The sequence below is a fragment of the Mus caroli genome, unplaced genomic scaffold (genome assembly GCF_978045245.1).
Source record: "Mus caroli unplaced genomic scaffold, Mus_caroli_1 scaffold_19, whole genome shotgun sequence".
In the NCBI taxonomy this organism is placed as follows: domain Eukaryota; kingdom Metazoa; phylum Chordata; class Mammalia; order Rodentia; family Muridae; genus Mus; species Mus caroli.
Window position 1 is genome coordinate 40,696,640 of NW_028227274.1, and position 19,215 is coordinate 40,715,854.

Here is a 19,215-nt window from a genome sequence, read left to right on the forward strand (position 1 = left end):
TGCTGCAATTTTGTGTGTCCTCTTAGGGAGGCAGAGTTAATGTGTAGCCCAGGCTAACCTCAAGCTTACCATCCTCCTGCCTCTGCTTCCTGAGCTCTGGGATGGGATGGCGGGCTTGTGTAAATACAAATGCCCAGCGATTCATTCTCCAAACCATCCCGAGGCCCCATTTACTCCCCTCTCGCATTTTGCCTTTCACACACTTGTTCCTGGTACATTCTCCCTCTTGATGGGCAGCACATCTTAAGGTTCTTTGATAGATGCCATCATGCTCTGGGCTAGCCACAAGCCACATCATAGAGAACTCTCGACTCGTTTTGCCAGCAAGCTTTGGCAGTGGTTCATTGTGCCAATGAACTAGCTTCATCTTGCACATGAAGGAAGTGAAGGTCAGAGAATGAATGAGCCGGTTTAGCATCCAAATCCTTCTGACATCAGAGCTCTAGCACAGGGTTAGTTACATTATAAAACCTTTTAATTGACTACTGGGAAAAACAAACACTTCTCCTTCCTCCATCTATCATCCATTACTTAAACATCTGGAAAAGGGCAGTCATATGATAAATGTGTACACACGCATTAACTGTCCTGTGATTAATGTAATGTGGAAGTTCTGTCCTTGTGCATATAGTATCCACTCTGGCTGTAAGTGACTTACAGTTTCTCTAGAGCACAGTAAAGCCCCATAGAGAAATTCCTGTTTATAATGGCTGCCCTCCAGTGGACAGATGAAACATCATCACTAGCTTGGTTTTTATAAAAACAAACAAAACCACCAGCACCACCACCACTACCACTACCACCACCACCACCACACACACACACACACACACACACACACACACACATTTTATTTTTTTAATTTTTGGAGTAGGGTAGAAGGTAACAAGTTTCCAATTGAGATTTTCATATGTATTTTCTTTTGGCTTTTAATTCTTTTTCTTTTTCCTTTTTCCTATTCAAACAAAATCTTATGCCACATGGCCTTGGTAGGGACAGAATGACATGGTTTCTGCCCCTGGGACAGGACAAACAATCATGGGCCTCTACAAGTGTCGATGTGTGCTGTGGGCTCAAGGTTTGTTTGTATAATAATGTACATATTTTACGTTCTTCTTTCAAGGAATGCCCTTTAAGGAATGTTAACATTAATGACTCCAAGATAATCAGATCCTGCATGAGTCTGGGAGGTAAGGGTAGCTAATGTCTTAGCAAAATGGTCAACACTGGCTGGGACCTTCAGGACAGCCCTTAAGGCTGTGGAAAAGGACTCTAGAAGCATAGGTCCAAAAAGATCTGATTTCTCAAAAAATAAGGATGTAATATAAATTATATGAGAGGCTTCACGAATCTAAAGGAACAAAAAGCAGCTGTACTGTGAGCCTACTTGTCAAAAACATACTAAGAAAGGAGATGAAGAGATTTAGGGAGTGGTGAACATAGGAGATCCCACCCAGATAAGTTTTCTGTTAATGCTTACAAAGGCAGATAGATTTTTGAGTTCAGGGTTGGCCTGGGACAGAGCAGAGTTTGGCCGAGGTGTAGTAGAAATGATAATTTCAGGATGGGGTCCCACAAGCTCTGTTAGTATCTGTACTGAACATAAGCAGGCATATTTCTAAGTTCATTGGCAATTTAAAACAAATGTGTGCTTGCTGTCTTCTAAGAATTAAGGGGCTGGGAGTCACAGGATGCTGATTCATAGGATAATCAAAAGGAAACCTGGAGTTAATGACTGAACTGATATGCAAAATAAAAGACCAGAACCAGATTATGACTTGCAAGAGATGAGCTATCCATTTTTTTTTAAATAGCAAAACATAAGAAGAAGAAGAAGAAGAAGAAGAAGAAGAAGAAGAAGAAGAAGAAGAAGAAGAAGCAGCAGCAGCAGCAGCTAACTAGAGAGAGCTGTCTGGAAATCTCCAAAAAGATTTAAACATTTAAATAGAGACCAAAACATTTTTTTTTGTTTAAAGCAATCTTCTCACTGTCTTGTGCAAAACAGGTCATCAGCTTGGAACCATGATTTGACTTCAAGTTTTTGTATTCGATGCTCCCCAGCCACCCCTTCCCTAAGAACCCCTCTCTAAGCCAAGGTTGGTCCTTGGCAGCTGTCTTAGTCAGGGTTTCTATTCCTGCACAAACATCATGACCAAGAAGCAAGTTGGGGAGGAAAGGGTTTATTCGGCTTACACTTCCATGCTGCTGTTCATCACCAAAGGAAGTCAGGACTGGAACTCAGACAGGTCAGGGAGCAGGAGCTGATACAGAGGCCATGGAGGGATGTTCTTTACTGGCTTGCCTCCCCTGGCTTGCTCAGCCTACTCTCTTATAGAACCCAAGACTACCAGCCCAGGGATGGTCCCACCCACAAGGGGCCTTTCCCCCTTGATCACTAATTGAGAAAATGCCTTACAGTTGGATCTCATGGAGGCATTTCCTCAACTGAAGCTCCTTTCTCTGTGATAACTCCAGCTGTGTCAAGTTGACACAAAATTAGCCAGTACAATTGACCCCTTGTCAACTTGACACACAAACACATCACTAGTAAGCCTCAACCCTTACATTCTTATTCATCCCCAAGATCTAAATAACTTTAAAAGTCCCACAGTCTTTACATATTCTTAAAATTTCAATCTCTTTAAAATATCCATCTCTTTTAAAATCCAAAGTCTTTTTACAATTAAAAGTCTCTTAAGTGTGGGCTCCACTAAAACAGTTTCTTCCTTCAAGAGGGAAAATATCAGGGCACAGTCACAATCAAAGCAAAAATCAATCTCCAACCGTCCAATGTCTGGGATCCAACTCACGATCTTCTGGGCTCCTCCAAGGGCTTGGGTCACTTCTCCAGCCATGCCCTTTGTAGCACACACGTCGTCCTCTGGGCTCCAGATGCCTGTACTCCACTGCTGCTGCTGCTCTTGGTGGTCATCTCATGGTACTGGCATCTCCAAAACACTGCATGACCCCTTCAGTCCTGGGCCTTCAATTACAACTGAGGCTGCACCTTCACCAATGGCCTTCCATGGCCTCTCACAGTGCTTAGCCTCAGCTGCTCTGCATGACCCCTTCATGCCTTCAAAACCAGTACCACCTGGATGACCCTTACACATTACCAAGTCCCGCTGCAGAAGGAGTACAACCTTGCCTATCTCTGGAACACAGCCTCTTTGTGCTTTCAGAAAACACTTCCCAGAAGATGTCACCTCAATGATGCTGGTCTCTTCTTAATCACTGCTAATTTCTTAGCTCCAGCTAACCAGCATCAATAGTCCCAGTAATGCAAAGTTTTTGCTTTAGTAGTTCTGGTATCTTGTTAATCACAGCTGATTCTTCAGCCCCAGCTAACCAGAACTACAAAATCTTCACAATCAAAACAGCAACGGCCCTGAAAAGAGTCTTTAATTTTCCCTCTGAAATTTCACAAACCAGACCTCCATCTTCTGCACTGTTCTCAACATTATCTTCCAAGCTCCTACACAACATCTGACAGAGCTCTTAACAACGAATGGATCTTCAAGCCCAAAGTTCCAAAGATCTTCCACAGTCCTCCCCAAAACATGGTCAGGTTGTCACAGGAATACCCCACTCTGCTGGTACCAATTTGTCTTAGGGTTTCTATTCCTGCACAAACATCATGACCAAGAAGCAAGTTGGGGAGGAAAGGGTTTATTCGGCTTACACTTCCATGCTGCTGTTCATCACCAAAGGAAGTCAGGACTGGAACTCAGACAGGTCAGGGAGCAGGAGCTGATACAGAGGCCATGGAGGGATGTTCTTTACTGGCTTGCCTCCCCTGGCTTGCTCAGCCTACTCTCTTATAGAACCCAAGACTACCAGCCCAGGGATGGTCCCACCCACAAGGGGCCTTTCCCCCTTGATCACTAATTGAGAAAATGCCTTACAGTTGGATCTCATGGAGGCATTTCCTCAACTGAAGCTCCTTTCTCTGTGATAACTCCAGCTGTGTCAAGTTGACACAAAAATAGCCAGTACAGCAGCCATAGATGACCCTGATTATTCTAGAACAGTTTTGTTGTTATTTAAAATTCTCTACTACATAGTTTATTGGGTCAAAGTATTTAGACATTGGAGATGATATTGTCTGAGCAATTTTCTATCCTTAAATTTCTCATTATGTTTTCAGCTTTTATGTGTTTTCATTTTGTTTAGTTTTATGTTTTTTTAATTGGTGTGTGTGTGTGCACATGTGTGTGCATGTGTGTGTGTGTGTTTCTTTGTTTTAGCGCATCACTCTCTGGTATCCCAGGCTGGCTTTGAACTTGGTATGTACCTGAAGCCAGTCTTGAACTCCAGATCTTCCTAACTCCGTGACCCTAGTGCTAGCATTACAAGCACATGCCATAACACCTACCTTTCATTGTATTTCAGATAAATTACAAGGAGACCACAGAAAAATTATGGATCTGTAATTTTCTAATTTGTAAAATTTGTAAGTCTGTAACTTGCAATCAACTTTATATGATAATTCAAGGTTCTATTTATTATTTACTTTTTTTATAGACACACCTAGAAGTTATATACAAAACAGTTTGAAACCTGTGTGTCTGTAACTGACTCAATCCACGGAAATGTTTGGATCTGTACAGTAACAAGTTCTTAAAACTTAGGATATTTTGATGAAAAATGTCAGAAACATGTCCTTAAAATTCTGTAGTAATCCATATGTCTCCCTGTCAATCAGCTCCAAGGGGTTCTTGCTGAGGGTTTGTTGTTTCAAAGTTCACCTTGTAAACGCTTGCAATGTTTCCCCCTTTGACCTGTAAAAATGAAGGCTCTTTCTCCTTTTCTCCCTTCAGAGACCATATCACATCCGCTCCAGTACTTCCAGCAAGGAAATTGTGAACATGTTTGAGACAGCAATTGTAACTTACCCTTCTGCCTGGTCACAGGAGATGGTATCCCTTCTTAAAAAGGTGAGACAGAAGAAAGCACCCTAAGAGGAAGTCCAGAAAATCCAATAACCTGCACTCAAACTCAAATGCCTGGCTTTCTTAAATCAACCTAAAAAATCTCTTTGGATGTCTCTTTGCCTTCTCAACCTCACTGTGTCCAGATTATAATTTTCAATTTCTTTATATTTCTTGGGGATCTTCCAGTGGTCTCTCTGCCAATGACTGGTCCCTTCACCTACATATGCAAGCCAGAGACCAGGGTTCACTAGCAGTTTCCATATCTAGCTCATCACCAGGTCCTAAATTTACACTCTCAGTAGCCATTTAAGCCACTGTTACTGCTTTTCATTGCTCTGGCTGTCTCCCTGATCCAGCTGCTGTCATGCCTTTTGTGTTTTTTTGCATGTGTCTGCCACTCCTCTCCCTACTAGTCTCATTCCCTTATGTCAGCATCTTCTCATTGCTCTTCAAATAAAGATCAAGCTAAATTACTAGATACAGTGGTTATAAACTGCCCTTTGAACCTTGTGAATTTCAGTCACGCTTTCCCTCCTTTGGCACTTGGAAACAAGTGGGAGTTTGACACTGATGTCAACACTACATTGTCACATAGTCAAATGGATGTGTCTCCTTGGGTAGGGAATGTGCTTGCTTGAGTGCTGTTAAGCTGAAGTCGTGTGTTGGACATGGTCTGGAGCTGCATGTGACCAAGTACAGTCAGACCACAGATTGGCTTGGATGGGCCATAAATGGATGAAAAAATAGTAAGATATAAGATTTGGTGGCCATTTTATGTCATTGAAAAGCACAGCTTCAGGTCTTAGCTGTGCAAAGCAATGTTCACTTTAAACTGTTTCTTCTTGATCTGAACTTGGTAAGTGGAGGTTTAGAAACCAGGCTCGCCCAGTCGGGAGTCAGGAGGGAAGTTCTTTTTAATTCCTGGTACAAGCCATTTGTGCTCATCATACTACAAACTCGACTTCTAGTGTTATTGCAAATCATACATTCTCCACCTGATTTGCGCTCAGGTAGGAGAAGGGATCACTGTCTTGGCAAAGCATGGGCTCAATTTCTGTACAAGGGACTCCCATCAGATAGTGACTTTAGAATACTTAGTCAGGATTTATTTATTTATTTATTTGGTCCACCTGTCTGGCCTTCCTAGTAATAACATTGCTTGTATTTAATTGGCAGCTGCTTGAACCTAATCCAGACCAACGCTTTTCTCACTTGACTGACATTCAGAATTTCCCTTACATGAGTGACATGAACTGGGACGCAGTCCTGCAGAAGAGGCTCATTCCAGGCTTCATTCCAACCGTGAGTCAAGCATCCCAAGCCCACATCATTCCCACACTCTGTTCACATTGCTCTGTGTACATGTCCACCCAGGGGCTCACTTGAGGATCACACCAGTAACATAAAAGCACCCTGACACTAGCTTTACAGAGGAGAAAATGGAGGCACATGTGGGGTAAGTTGAACACCGAAAGTCACATGATTGACAAGGAGCTAAGCAGGCTGTCAACATCTGGGTTTTTATGCTTTCCCCACGCATTGTCCTGTAAGTGGTTCTAGTCTTCCTAATCATCATTCTCAGAAACATGCTCATTGAAAAGGATTGTTTTTCTTCTTGCAAAGAGGTTATCTTTCATGTCTGTTGAGATCTATGTGTTGGTTAGTGGGAAAACTCCATGACCATTTCTCTTGTTTTGTTAGCTTTATTGTACTTATCTATAGGTTTAGACATAGTTTCCATTGTTTGAGTACCCAAACAAGGGATATTGTATCCCATGGCATACTGCTGGATAATCCTTAGGCTGGAGCCCAACTGAAGCTCCTCTCTCCTTTGCTTTGCCTGGTATTCCAATTATACTACAGGATGTAGGAACATTGGCAAGAGGGATGTGCTCCTGCAAAGGTTGGTAGAAAAAAATCTGTTATTTCTGTTCAAGTCCAAGTGAGGCACTTGTTCTAGGCACATGAGGACATGGCTGTTTCAGGGAACAGCTAGATAAGGTACCCAGTTAGGTACCAGGTGGAATCTCAGTAGAAGGAAGAACAGTGTGGTGGCATTCAACTGTGCCAGTGTCTACTTTAGTAACAGGAAGGTGAGCTGAGGTTTGTGATTGGATGCCTGGCTGTTGCATGACTATGGGAGACCCTGGGTACCACCTGCCTCAGACACATCCTTCCTTCTTTTAGCTTCTCCTGACTCCCTATGAGAAGCTCCACCTTGCAGATGTTGGGCCTCTCTGTAGATTTGACTCATTTGGAGGATTTATCAAGCAGCAAATTCTTGGCATAACACTCAGAAATCCTGATATTGTAATCTGGTTGGTAACCTTGGAAGGTGACAAAGCAATGGTCATGATTCTGACCTACTGAGAAATCCAGGATTCTGAACCTTAGAAATAGTATTTTAATATGGTCTACTTCATTATTCACTGAAGGATAGTTAAACGTTTATAAGAATAACTAAATTAAACAAAGAATATAAAAGATAATGCTGTCATTAAATGCTATACATCCTTGGAGGGAGCCCAAGTTGTTATTCTTAGGCTATCCCATCAGGACTATTCATTACTCTCTGTGGTAGGCTTCTATGTCTTAGGAATGATACAGGGATATGAGGACTGAGACTTGCTTTCCTCTTTACAGAAAGGCAGGCTCAATTGTGACCCCACTTTTGAACTGGAAGAAATGATTTTGGAGTCCAAACCTCTTCACAAGAAAAAGAAACGACTGGCTAAAAGGGAGAAGGAAATGAAGAAAAGTGACTCTTCTCAGGTAGGTAGACTCCCCACCAAGCTCAGGGAAGTGCAATTCATTCAAGAGCTGCTTGGAGAGGTCATGTCAGAAGCCTGCCCCTGCCTGATGCTGGGGGCTTCTAATAATAAGAGAGGCAAGGCTACAGTGGCCATTAAGTTCTTTGGCTTTACCCTTTTGCTACAGCAGCAAGCAGAAGACAGGTATCCAGAATTTAAAGCATATTGTCATAATTTCCCCTCTGGTCTTCTGCGAGAGACAAGAGGGGTGGGGCAACCTCTACTCTGTTAGCAGTGAAATTGTAATTAGCCTGCATTTTCCATTGGAAGCTGAATATATGTATATATATATATATATATATATATATATATATATATATATATATATGAGGGGGATTCCTATCCTGTCATCTTCTCAGAATCTGTGTGGTTCTGAAAACAGGACTTCCTCAATCAATCCATGTTGCTCACTGAATACTCTATGGGTTATTGGCCACTTGAGGTTCCCTTGTAGAGCTAAGAATGCTTCTGTTTCTTTGTTATTTTCCCCTTGAAGATGTGCCTTCTTCAAGAGCATCTTGATGCTGTTCAGAAAGAATTTATAATTTTCAACAGAGAAAAGTAAGTAACTCTGTGGTGGAGACCAGCAGCTTAAAGTGATAGAATATTTGCAGAGACTTCATATATTTTTAAGATTTTATTTTTCTGATAAAAAGGACATGAATTCTCTTCTTCTTCCTCTTCCTCCTCCTCCTCTTCCTCCTCCTCCTCCTCCTCCTCCTCCTCTTCTTCTTCTTCTTCTTCTTCTTCTTCTTCTTCTTCTTCTTCTTCTTCTTCTTCTTTCTTCTTTCTTCTTCTTCTTTCTTCTTTCTTCTTCTTCTTTCTTCTTTCTTCTTCCTTCTTCTTCTTCTTGGTCTGAGTTTTTTAACTGATAAATTACCCCAATGTCTGGTGCTGTATTTTTGTGAATTGGCATGTAAACCGGCTGACTATTTAAAAAGCTTCTGTCTTAACATTTTCGGGGTGACATTTATGAGAGGTAGCCATTGGACAAGCTGTAGGAGCCAGTTCTCTCCTTCCTTCCATTTGTGGGTCCTTGGAATTAAACTCAGGGTGTCAGGCTTATTGGCCATTGATTCCACCCACTGAGTCCAACCCTTTGACTTGTAAAAGCTTTCTTACCTCAGACTTCTTTATAAATTGAGGCAACACTGAATGAACTCAGCAGCTTGTATCCATATATTTATTCATTTGCTTTTGTATCAACAATGTTTAAAGAGGAGGAGGCAGTTGATTTGGGAGGGGCTGGTTCAGACACAAGAAGGGCAGTAGGGAGAAAAGGGAAGAAGAAATGATGGAATCATATTTTAATTTAATTTTAAGTTTTAAAAGATGAAAAATATTGGACTACATGTTATCATTTCCAAAGTTTAAATTCATTTTTTCTTTAATAAATGACACTCTCTCCTTCCCTCCTTCCCTTACCCCCTCCTTCTCTCCCTCCCTCTGTCCATCCTTCCCTACATTAAGAGTAAAAAGTGACTTTAATCAGAGACAAGCAAATCTAACCTTGGAACAAACCAAAAACAACACAGAAGAGGAGGAGGACGGCCAGAATAACAACCTATGAAGAGCTTCCGAGTCCTCGGGGGACAGTGCTTCAGGAGACAGTGCTTGGCAACAGTCTGGAAACTCCTGATTATCACACAGAAGAGCTGACAGCAGTCCCTGCCACTCCCACCGCTCATGAAATGGGGAATGTGAATGAATAGTCTTCAAAGTTGGTGGCAGCACTCTGCATTGACAGGAGCGAAGAGAAACCCTGGTTCTGAGCTCTTCATTTCCAGCTTCAACACACATTGACTCTGTGAACTTAAGCGAATCTTTTAACTGCTTCCTCTGTTTTAGTTCATTGCTTGGAAGGTAGAGGGATATTTCAGAAGAGCTAGTCTTTGCTCTGGCTACGATTGCTCTAAACAGCCTTTATTCTTATTTTTAAATGAATATTGAATGTAGATTTATTTTTTATTCTTTCTGATGACACTGTGAAACATGGACACTGTACACAGTGGGCCTCTTCAGGGCTAGAGAATATCTCATAGGGGCCAGAATTCCAAAGCTTGATTAGGTAGGAATAAAGATTTTCCATCGGGAATAAATACATAGGTCAGATTAGAAGTAGCAAAGACTCATGAGATCTTGAAGTGGGGAACTGGATTGGCATGGAATCTGTTTGCAAGTGCCTACTATGTGCATGGCCTCTCACGCTATCTTGTGTGAGGTGTCCTTGATCAGTTAAACTTGATTTTGATGAGAGGAGTCATATGCAGAAGTTTAGCAAATGCTGGGAGTTTGGACACAGTTTCTTTTTCCAACACGGCAGTTGTAAAATATCAGACTCTGGTATATTTGTCCCTTGAGGGCTAATTTTCCTCAAGGTTAGCAGAGACCTGCTTCTCCAGAGGATCAGAGAGTACTCCTGAACTACAGGCAGAGTTACTTAGAACTATTCAGTGAAGTCACACCTCACAGGAGAGATTTGCAGGAGTTTTGGAAGCCAGCAAACTTTCCCTTGAAACTCCTAACTCTACAAAGTGAAGGGGAAAAAAAGTCAGTTGCTTTTCTGTCAAGAAATATATCACGTCTTTGTGTTGTTTGGCTCTTTATTTTTTGTATTGGTTAACTAAAATATGGAACAATTTACACATACCTACTCAAGAGTTACACTTAAAGCAGCAGGATGGCTTATAGATCCCAGAGGTCAAATTCAGGGAGACCGATGCCCCCACATTATGTAATCACTGTGAGATGGCTGGCAGAATTGCCCTGCTGCTTAAGATATTGTTGAGGTCTGACTCTTTCTTGTCTGTGTATTTCACTCATGTGCAGAGTGTCAGTCACCTAACTGTGCATGTGTTGTAACTGCCCTGTGCTCATGCATACAAGATCTTTGAAGAACTTCTTTGAGTGCCCCCGGTGATGCTAGGTAGAATCATGACGTAGGTGGCTTTACAAAGCATATTTTCAACTCTTGGGGAAACCGAGGCCATCTAATGGTGTTCCTTATGGAGAGAACAGGCATAGCCATGGTGGCAGTAAGCTGGTCCAAGTGACCAGCTTGATTGATTGATATCATTTGGGAAAGACATACAGGTGGAAGTAGAGTGTAGCTACTGGGGCAAGAAAGTTTGTGTGGAAAACAAGAGCTGAAGGTTAGACTGGCATTTACAGTTCTCCAGATTCTGGTGCGGCTGGGACATAGTGCCTCTCTACTAAGAGCAAACACACACACACACACGCACACGCACCCATGCACATACACCCATGCACATACATGCAAATGCACAGGCACACGCACAAGCACGCACACACGAATGCACATGCACATGCATTCAGGCACTGATGTACGCATGTACACGCACACACAGAAGCACACATGCAGGCACATGCACACGCACATTTTTAAGAATCAAAACACACCTCTTTTATTGAGCTCCTGTCTCTGAGGTTCTGACATTTTATTTGAGACATTTTGGTTATATTCCATCACTGTTTATCTCAAAACATCTGCCCTGACCTTCAGAGGGATGAATGGGTCAAACATAGCAACCCAGAGCTGACTGGATTCTTCTCCAGGCTGACACCCCACAAGTGTCAGGGACCCCATGCTTGCTCCAATTTCTACCTTTTGTTCTTCTGTATTGAAGACTCAACCTGTTAGATTTGTTATGGATTTACCTGCCCTCACCTTTCCCCACCTTCTCCTGGACCTTGCCTGCATCCTCCAAAACAGCAGCTTTCAAAACATTTTCTAAAGGCCAGCAGGTCTCAAGTTCAAATCTCTAGTTTTTCTTCACAGTGGGCATTTTTCTGAGCACGGTTGCTTTCAAACTGGGGATATGCTGGTGAAAGTGCAGGGTGGGAGGTGGGTAAATGACAGACACACTGTGTGTGGTCAGTTAAAAAGAAAAAAACAAACAAACAAACACACAAAAGAAATCTATTGGGCTTGGGCTGTTGCTCAGTAGTAGAATCTGTGCTTAGCATGCATGAAGACCTGGGTAGATTCCCCAGCACCCCCAGAGACAGAATCACTGAATCCAGCTGTGCAGAATAGCTGGTTCTGAGCACCACCTACTGCTGTACATTTTAAAGAAGAGGAAAAGCATCAATAACAAAACAAACAACAGAAAACTTTTCCAAGAGCTCTTAGTAAATGCTTCTTGGGCTTATTCCTTAACTTCAGCTCAAAGTTAGCACCCAACAGATGAAATAGCCACATTTCTGAGAAGGATTAGGGCTGAGAACTTCAGAAAACAGTGGGACTACTTTATCCTTTCTTCTGCTACTCCTGGAATCTCTCCAAGCATCTTCCTTCCTCCCTTACTCTACAGAGCATCAGAAAGGCCTGAGCAGGTTTGAATACCAGAGTGCCCCTGAAGTAAAGCCACTCTGCACTGCAGTTGAAAATCTCCAGGGTATTCCCAGTGACTCAGAGTGGAAGAATGAGGCTACCCTGGTAAGATCCTCACTCTGCAGAAGAATATGTCCTGCCAAGAGCCAATGACACTACTGCAGTCCTGGTGTAGGCTGAGGTCATCTTTAGGACAGGCATGAATCTCAGGCAGCATAGAGCATGTCTAGATCAATCCCACTGATCCAATTAATTAGTGGAAGTCCAGAAATGACTGGATTTCCTATTGTTTTGGCTTTCTTGGTGATTGGTGAATATGTAACTAGGAAGAAAGAGTGTTGCTGTGGCTATGAACACCCATGTTGCTGTTGGAGGTTGACAGGGATGCTGCCTTTCATACATTCAATGATGAGGCATGGCAAGTGCATTGCTCAGCTCCTCCGTGTTCCCGTGTTCTGTCCACACAATATCTGTCTTCTATTTTGGCCCACCTATGAGTGCTATTCACCATGCGTTCAGGGTGCCTCTTCAATGTGAAACTCTGAGACTCCACATTTCATTCTATGTGCTTTTCTGAACTGGTGGCTGATTTAAAAGCCCCCAGACTGAAAAAAAATTATATATATATATATATATATATATATATATATGCTTGTGTTAAGCCATAGTGTATGTGTTATAAATGTGCCTGCATGGATTAAAATGTCTTCTGTAACGATATGCCCTCAGACTTCCTTTGTCAAGTATGTGTGAGGTCATCCCAGGTCATCTGTTCTTACTTCGATTAAGAAGAATGCCCCTTTCGCATGGATGGTGATGGAGATCTGTAGCCACCCATTTTAGTGGACTAACTGAAGGATTGCACCCAGCACCCTGGCTTCTGCCTTTCACTGTGACCTCAGGCTTATAAACAATCCATATATGACCCCCTTGAGCTGTCCCCCGCCCCTCTGGGTCCCGTTTCTTTATCATAGCCATAGGTGGATAGTCCAAGGCCCATTGTCTGAGCTAAGAGGACAAAAAAGGCTTTGGGCACTTTCGGCTAATTCATAGGCTCACAACAGCTCCACAATCAGCAAGCTGGAAGTTTCTGGGTCTGTCCAGGAGTTAGTGGGCTCTGAAGTCCTGCTCACCATTTGTCCTGTAGCCCCTGCCACACTAAGTTTCCTGTATGCTGTTGCCACTAGCCAGCCATGCAAAGTACAGGGCTCAGCACCCTAGGTTCTGAAGAGCACCAGCCTTAGGTGTGCACTCTCATTTTGCATGCTGCACGGGTGGTCCCTTTCTCTGCTATCTTCTTCTCAGATGTGTGTTTCCTCAGTGATGGGTTGGTATAAGAAAAGCACATTCTCAAAGGCTCTTTGGAAGCAAAATACTTTTGTTATTTTTAACACTGTTCTGTGTTCTCATTCCCAAGCTGGTCAAGTGTGACCATCAAATAATCCAGGCTCCATAGGTATGAAAGTTAGCCAATGCATCTGCCATCAATATTTTAAATAGTTGTTTAAGCTTTCCCATATGCTCCATCGTAAGTGCCTGTGGCCCCTTTAAAAGCCACTCAAATGTTTAACAGGCTTAGCTAGCTGTTTCTTGGTCATGAGCAGAGAGATATAGTTTACCAGTACTGAGGGTGGCCAAACAATCTCTTTGGCTGATAATATTGAGGGAATCTCTCTCCTTCTGGGTTCCCTGGGCAAATAAAGTGAAAACCTAGAGATGTCAAAGACCAGTTTTGCCTTGAAGAGGAATGTGCTTTGTTGGGAAGGCTGGACTGAGATGGAAACTGCCTGGGTTCATCACTTACATTCAGCAAGCTCAAGTTTGCCCTATTTCATCTGAGCTTTTCAGACATCCTATAACCCCACTTCCAGACCCATCCATGTACCAGGGTATACCTTGCCATTGACTGCCCTATGCAAATGAGAACTGGACTTAAGAATGTTTCTCAACACAGGGAGAGACATGATGGCAGTTCATAGTCAAAATGATCCCAGAGTCCTGACTTTTTTGTGGGTAGTTTTATGTCTGTTTTTGTAGTGTTGGGGAGCTGACCTGGGGCCTTCTGCCTGCTAGGTAAATAAATGCTCTACCTACAAGCTGCACCCCCAAGGGTAGACAACATAAAAATCATTACTCAAACCACATCTTCTACCTTTCTATTATGCACAGAGAACAGTTTTTGTCAGCATTCACTGAACTCTTTGAAATCAGGTTGCTGAAGGAAACCTTTGGTGTGACTTACTTGGGGGCTTCCCCTCATCCCCAGACTTTTGGAAATAAGTAGCTGGTGTTTACAGAAAGGCATAATAGTTAGTGGAACACAAACACACACACACAACCAACCAAAAGCACAACAACAACAAATCCTTTTTAAAGTTCTGTCTCAGAATCAGCTACACTCATCCCCAATAGATGTTTTTTACATTAAAAATAAATGTGATTATTTATTAGAATAATCTCAAATGATCTTCAAGATTTTAACCTCCGTTGTTGGGTGAGTGGCCCACAGTTCAATCTCAGGCCTACAACTGTCTACAATAAAATCTGCTGTTATCAGATCTGAAGCTTATTTACCTACTAACCAAATTATGGAGGTTTCTTCTTTTGTCTTGCATGGTGTGTGTGTGTGTGTGTGTTCCACATGTACATTTACATGTGGCTGTGCATTCACGTGCATGATCCTAGGGACAAGGCAAGGACATCAGATGCCCTGCTTTAACACTTTTTACCATTGAACCAAAGTCTCTCCCTGAACTTCAAGCCAGCAAACCCAGTTATCCTCCTGTCTACTCCCCATCCCCAGTACCAGGGTTCTGGGCATACATGATTTAACTGGGTACTGAGATTGGAACTCAGGTCTTCTTACTTACACAGCAAGCTCTTTTGCCCACTGAACCATTTCCTAGTCTCCCAGAGTTTCAGTGTATTAGGTGAGATAGTTTTCCATGCACAAAGGACTGGAAAACGGTGACGGTAATTTTATAATTATTTTAATAACCAGGTTTACATTAACAGTCACGATATGAGCTTTTTGTTTGTTTGTTCATTTGTTTCTTTAATCTCAGCTAACTCAATACACTGTTTTCTTCACGGTTCAAACCAAACAGCTCTTTAATATCCGAGCTGCCTCACAGCTAGCACAGGTCACAGGGAGACTCACTGTCTGTCCATAGCCACCAGACACAGAACTGAACACCCACACACCATGTCTCAAAGGGGAATTATGAGGAATGCATGACTGCATCAGGACTCAAGCTGGGACAGTCTAAGGGAGAAGATCTGGGAGGCTTGTGGCAAGAAGCAAAATTGGCAAGCACTCACCTCTTGGAAGGGACTTAGCAGAATGAGCAGAATGGAGTCCAGAGTTAGGATTCAGGCCTTGGAAGATAGACCTCTGCATATCATGATAAAAAAATGACCCAAAGAACCAGTGGACTTTGAAGTTAGAGAAAGGCCATTTTAAAGGATGACTATAATCCTATTAGATTAAAAACAAAACAAAACCCAAAAAACTTAGAAGTAACAAATTTCTCCACTGGGGAGGCTGATATAATTGCTCCAGAGAGACCTTTTCAACCACTCAAGCCTGTGGCCCTTTCAGAAAGAATGTCAATAGATTGCCACTGGGGGCTCAGCAATAACTTGGAGTTTGGAGATTGCAGAGTATTCTTAGAGGGGACTTGGTGGAAAGCCCCATGACAGAGCTACTTGAGAGAAGATGGTACCAGCATGCTCTCCCACCCTGGCATGTGGCTGTCTGCCTGTGAAGCAGAACCAATTTGCATTTCAATTTGGAACTCAAGTAACATGTTGCTTAGAAAAATTCTCATGTTAAGAAAACAGTTGGGGAGCTGCCAAGGGATTCTCAGGATTTACTATGTTTGGGTACTACTCATAGTGAATGCAGAAAGGGACACATCCTTTGAGGGCACCTGCCTACCTTGAGGACTTCAAGAAGCTGTTCCTTGCACAGGAAATGAACGCTTGAGTGGAACATAAGGTTTCGGTACAGTGGCACACTTTGGAAATGCCAAGTGCAGTGCAAATGACACAAAGGAGTTCATTTTTCATAATCAGAGAGACCCTGGAAGGGCTCAGGCCTGGGGAATCACAGTTGTGGAGGCGCAGAATTACAGTTCATTTACATGTCTCTTCCCCCATCTGGTGGCCACAGATGGTACTATAACCTATGATGCTGCCTAGCCTGGCTTTTGAGGTATTTAGTGCAGAAGCTTGAGATCTGGCAAACTTCCTTTGCATATAAAAGTCCTTCTGGGTTCCTGGATTGACCCCCAAATTTGAATAGTAACTCAAAGCTTCATTCCCTTCTTTTTCTGCTAAAGTCTCCTTTAAAATGAAAGCATCATGAGAGTTTTAAAGAAGCAAGATTCCTCTTCTGAGGTGATTTTCTCAGGTAGGAAGTTAGAGGTCAGGTTCAAATGATAGCAAATTCTACTAAGAGATCAAACCTAACTGGGGGCAGGCCAGTGGGGCTGACTTCCTTTATGAATGGATAATGGTCTTCTACACCAGCTTGTGAGAAGTACGGTGTGTATGTGCTCAAGTCTCAGTGCACATAAAGCTGAGACAGTTTTCATGCTCCTAGAGCCGAGTTTTCCCTTCACAGTAAGAATGATGCACAGCCAGCCTCTGCCGACTGAATGTTTACACTGTGTTTGCCATGTTTACAGACCACCTATTTCCAAAGGTCTCTTTAATATAGAGAATGATTTCTTAATTGCTCCATACTTGTCTTAAAGTGTGTGTGTGGGGGGGGATAATTATTGCTGTACTTCTCTACAGTGGAAAATATACACGTGAGGGAGGCAAGGTAACAAGATAGGAATGACATTTATAGGTGAGACTACAGCATATAGCGAAGCATGTGGGGTGGGGGGGGGAGGGGGTAGTAGAATGAGCAGAGACCATGGAGGAAAGGCTGTGGGAGACCTAGAGAGAAATGGAGGGAGAGAAGCTCAATGTTTCCAGGTAACTTTGCCAAGCATTTGAGACGATTCCCATTCCCAAGCAATTAGGGGTGTGTTCACCTTTGTCTGTGGTTTTCATGCATTCACAGCTCCTTTATCAATGGAACCAAGTACACATTAGCTCTTCTACCTGTGTAAACAGGGGACCATAGCCCCTCTAACCTCCTGGCCTTGGGCAGGCGACCTCTACAGAAATGGAAAAATGAATTTTTTTTCCTCCCAAACCACAGTAGTTAGACTTTAAAACATACAACAGTCTGTATAAACATCTCTGTGTTCTCACTAATAGTATTGATGAATTTAGCACCAGACTGACTCAAGGGAGGAATTTGACTTTTCCTATCAAGAAAGTGTTTTTCCAGAACTCGGGGGTGGGGGTGGGGAGAGTCACGGTTATGCATGGTTTGGTGTTAAGTTTCCTGTGCACCAGGAAAGCACTTACTATTGTGCACTCTTGAAATGACTCATTTTCTCTCCCCCATACTTCTCTTTCCCCTTGTTTCTCTTTGGGAAATTGTCTCCATCTGCAGGCACCCAAGTGGATGAGGGTGTCACCTCAGCTAGCAAACGTATTGTGGCGCCCCCTGGAGGCCGTTCTAACATCACATCCCTGAGTTAAGCCCTCCCAAAGAGGGAGGCAGAAGCAAGAAGAAAAAAAAATTAGAAGCCAAAATGGTATACCGATATTTAAGAAGGAACATGAATCCATACAGTGGAGATCTAAACAATCACTAAGCCTCAAGACTTATGTTTCCCAATGTTATGCTCGCTTGCCTAGCTTTATGAATTGCTTTGGTTTCTGTTTTTGCATACTCTCAATTTCTTTGAAACCCACTCCCAACCCCCACCCCACCCCCACTTACATGCATGCGATCAGACAGGCCACTAAGGTAGATTCTGCATATTATAGTGTTGAGAGCATATGTAGCGCTGCATCTTATGACAAGGGGACAGACAAAGCTGGGATGTCGAGAAAAATGAATGAAGGCACGAAGGGCCTTTGGATGATTGGGTGGTGGAGCCCAGGGCAAGATGGAGGGCACAAAGTGGCTGGGCTGGGACGTGTACTAGGGACGTGGGTGGGTGGGGTGAGCAGAAGGGCATTGTGTGTTGTATTATGATGTGTGATAATTTCCATGGAGGATGGTCACATATGGCAGTGGGTGCTCCATCATCCCCTGGGATCTGCAAAGAAGGCAGGAGGTCTTTGGGTTCTGGACTTTGTGTTGTCCTTTCCTAGTAGATCTTGTTTCCTTACCATGTATTGAATGACAGAATCCAGCCATTTCTTCCACCTGTTGAATAATGCCAGTTTCTTGCTCAGGCCTCTTTCTCCTATGGCTTTCTAGTCTTCTATTCCCATCTGTGAAGACCACACACAGATGAACAAATGGACAGGTCCCTTCCTCTTTAGTTTCTTTGTAGCTCTTCCAAGGCTGCCATGGAGAATGCAGCCCCAGCTCTATTTAGGGGAGGACAGATAAGCTTAGACAGCCTTCCTTTCAGCCCTGGGTAGGTGCTCCACACCCTCCTCTCTAGAGTCTGCAAACTGAGTTAGGACCATGGCAGAGCTAGAGCCAAAGGCTTCTTTTGCTCATGGAGAATGGCTAATCTCCTTATCCCAGACCTGAGCACATTCTTGATGTTATTTCTTTTTGGAGAGCTGACTTTCTCCATTGTTCCTAAGCTTTACTCCGAACAGTTTACTCTGCTTCCGTGGGAGAGGACAGCAGAGATTTAGGGAACCCAGCTCTGAGTAGCAGGAGTGCACTGTATAACCACATTCTCAATCCTAAGCCAAGTATTTCCTCATCTGCTAGCAGATCCCAGGGGCTGGGATATCACTTTTTACTTGATACTAAATCTCTAGGGTGATATGGATAAAGCGACATGATGCAGCTTTCTTGGTGTTCAACACGTAAGGTCAGTGGGCAGCAGTGGTAGCCTCCCTCTTTGTCTGTCAGAGTTGGAAGCCCATGTTCCTATCACACCATTTCCAAAATCACCCAGGAGCCAGATTCTGTGAGCAAGGCCAGGGGCTGTAGAAGCCAAGATACTCTTCCTGCAGGAAACGTGGTAGTGACCTCGGCTCAGACTTCTGTGCTCTAGGGACCCACTCAGTGAGAAAT

The 19,215-nt window shown here is 43.1% G+C and overlaps 1 protein-coding gene across 3 annotated transcripts in view; it reads left to right on the top strand.

Annotated features, from left to right (window-relative positions):
- Positions 1-12,813, top strand: part of Stk32a (serine/threonine kinase 32A) — a 116,900-nt gene extending 104,087 nt beyond the window's left edge. For 2 of the 3 annotated variants that reach the window (XM_085833705.1, XM_085833706.1), the window contains 5 exons: positions 4,821-4,937; positions 6,111-6,236; positions 7,578-7,706; positions 8,241-8,305; positions 9,215-12,813. In XM_085833705.1, the coding sequence (XP_085689831.1) occupies positions 4,821-4,937; positions 6,111-6,236; positions 7,578-7,706; positions 8,241-8,305; positions 9,215-9,314 (537 nt within the window). In that variant the 3' untranslated portion in view covers positions 9,315-12,813. The remainder of the gene's footprint in view (positions 1-4,820; positions 4,938-6,110; positions 6,237-7,577; positions 7,707-8,240; positions 8,306-9,214) is intronic. The other variant, XM_085833707.1, reaches the window with a different exon arrangement.
- Positions 12,814-19,215: the final 6,402 nt, after the last annotated feature.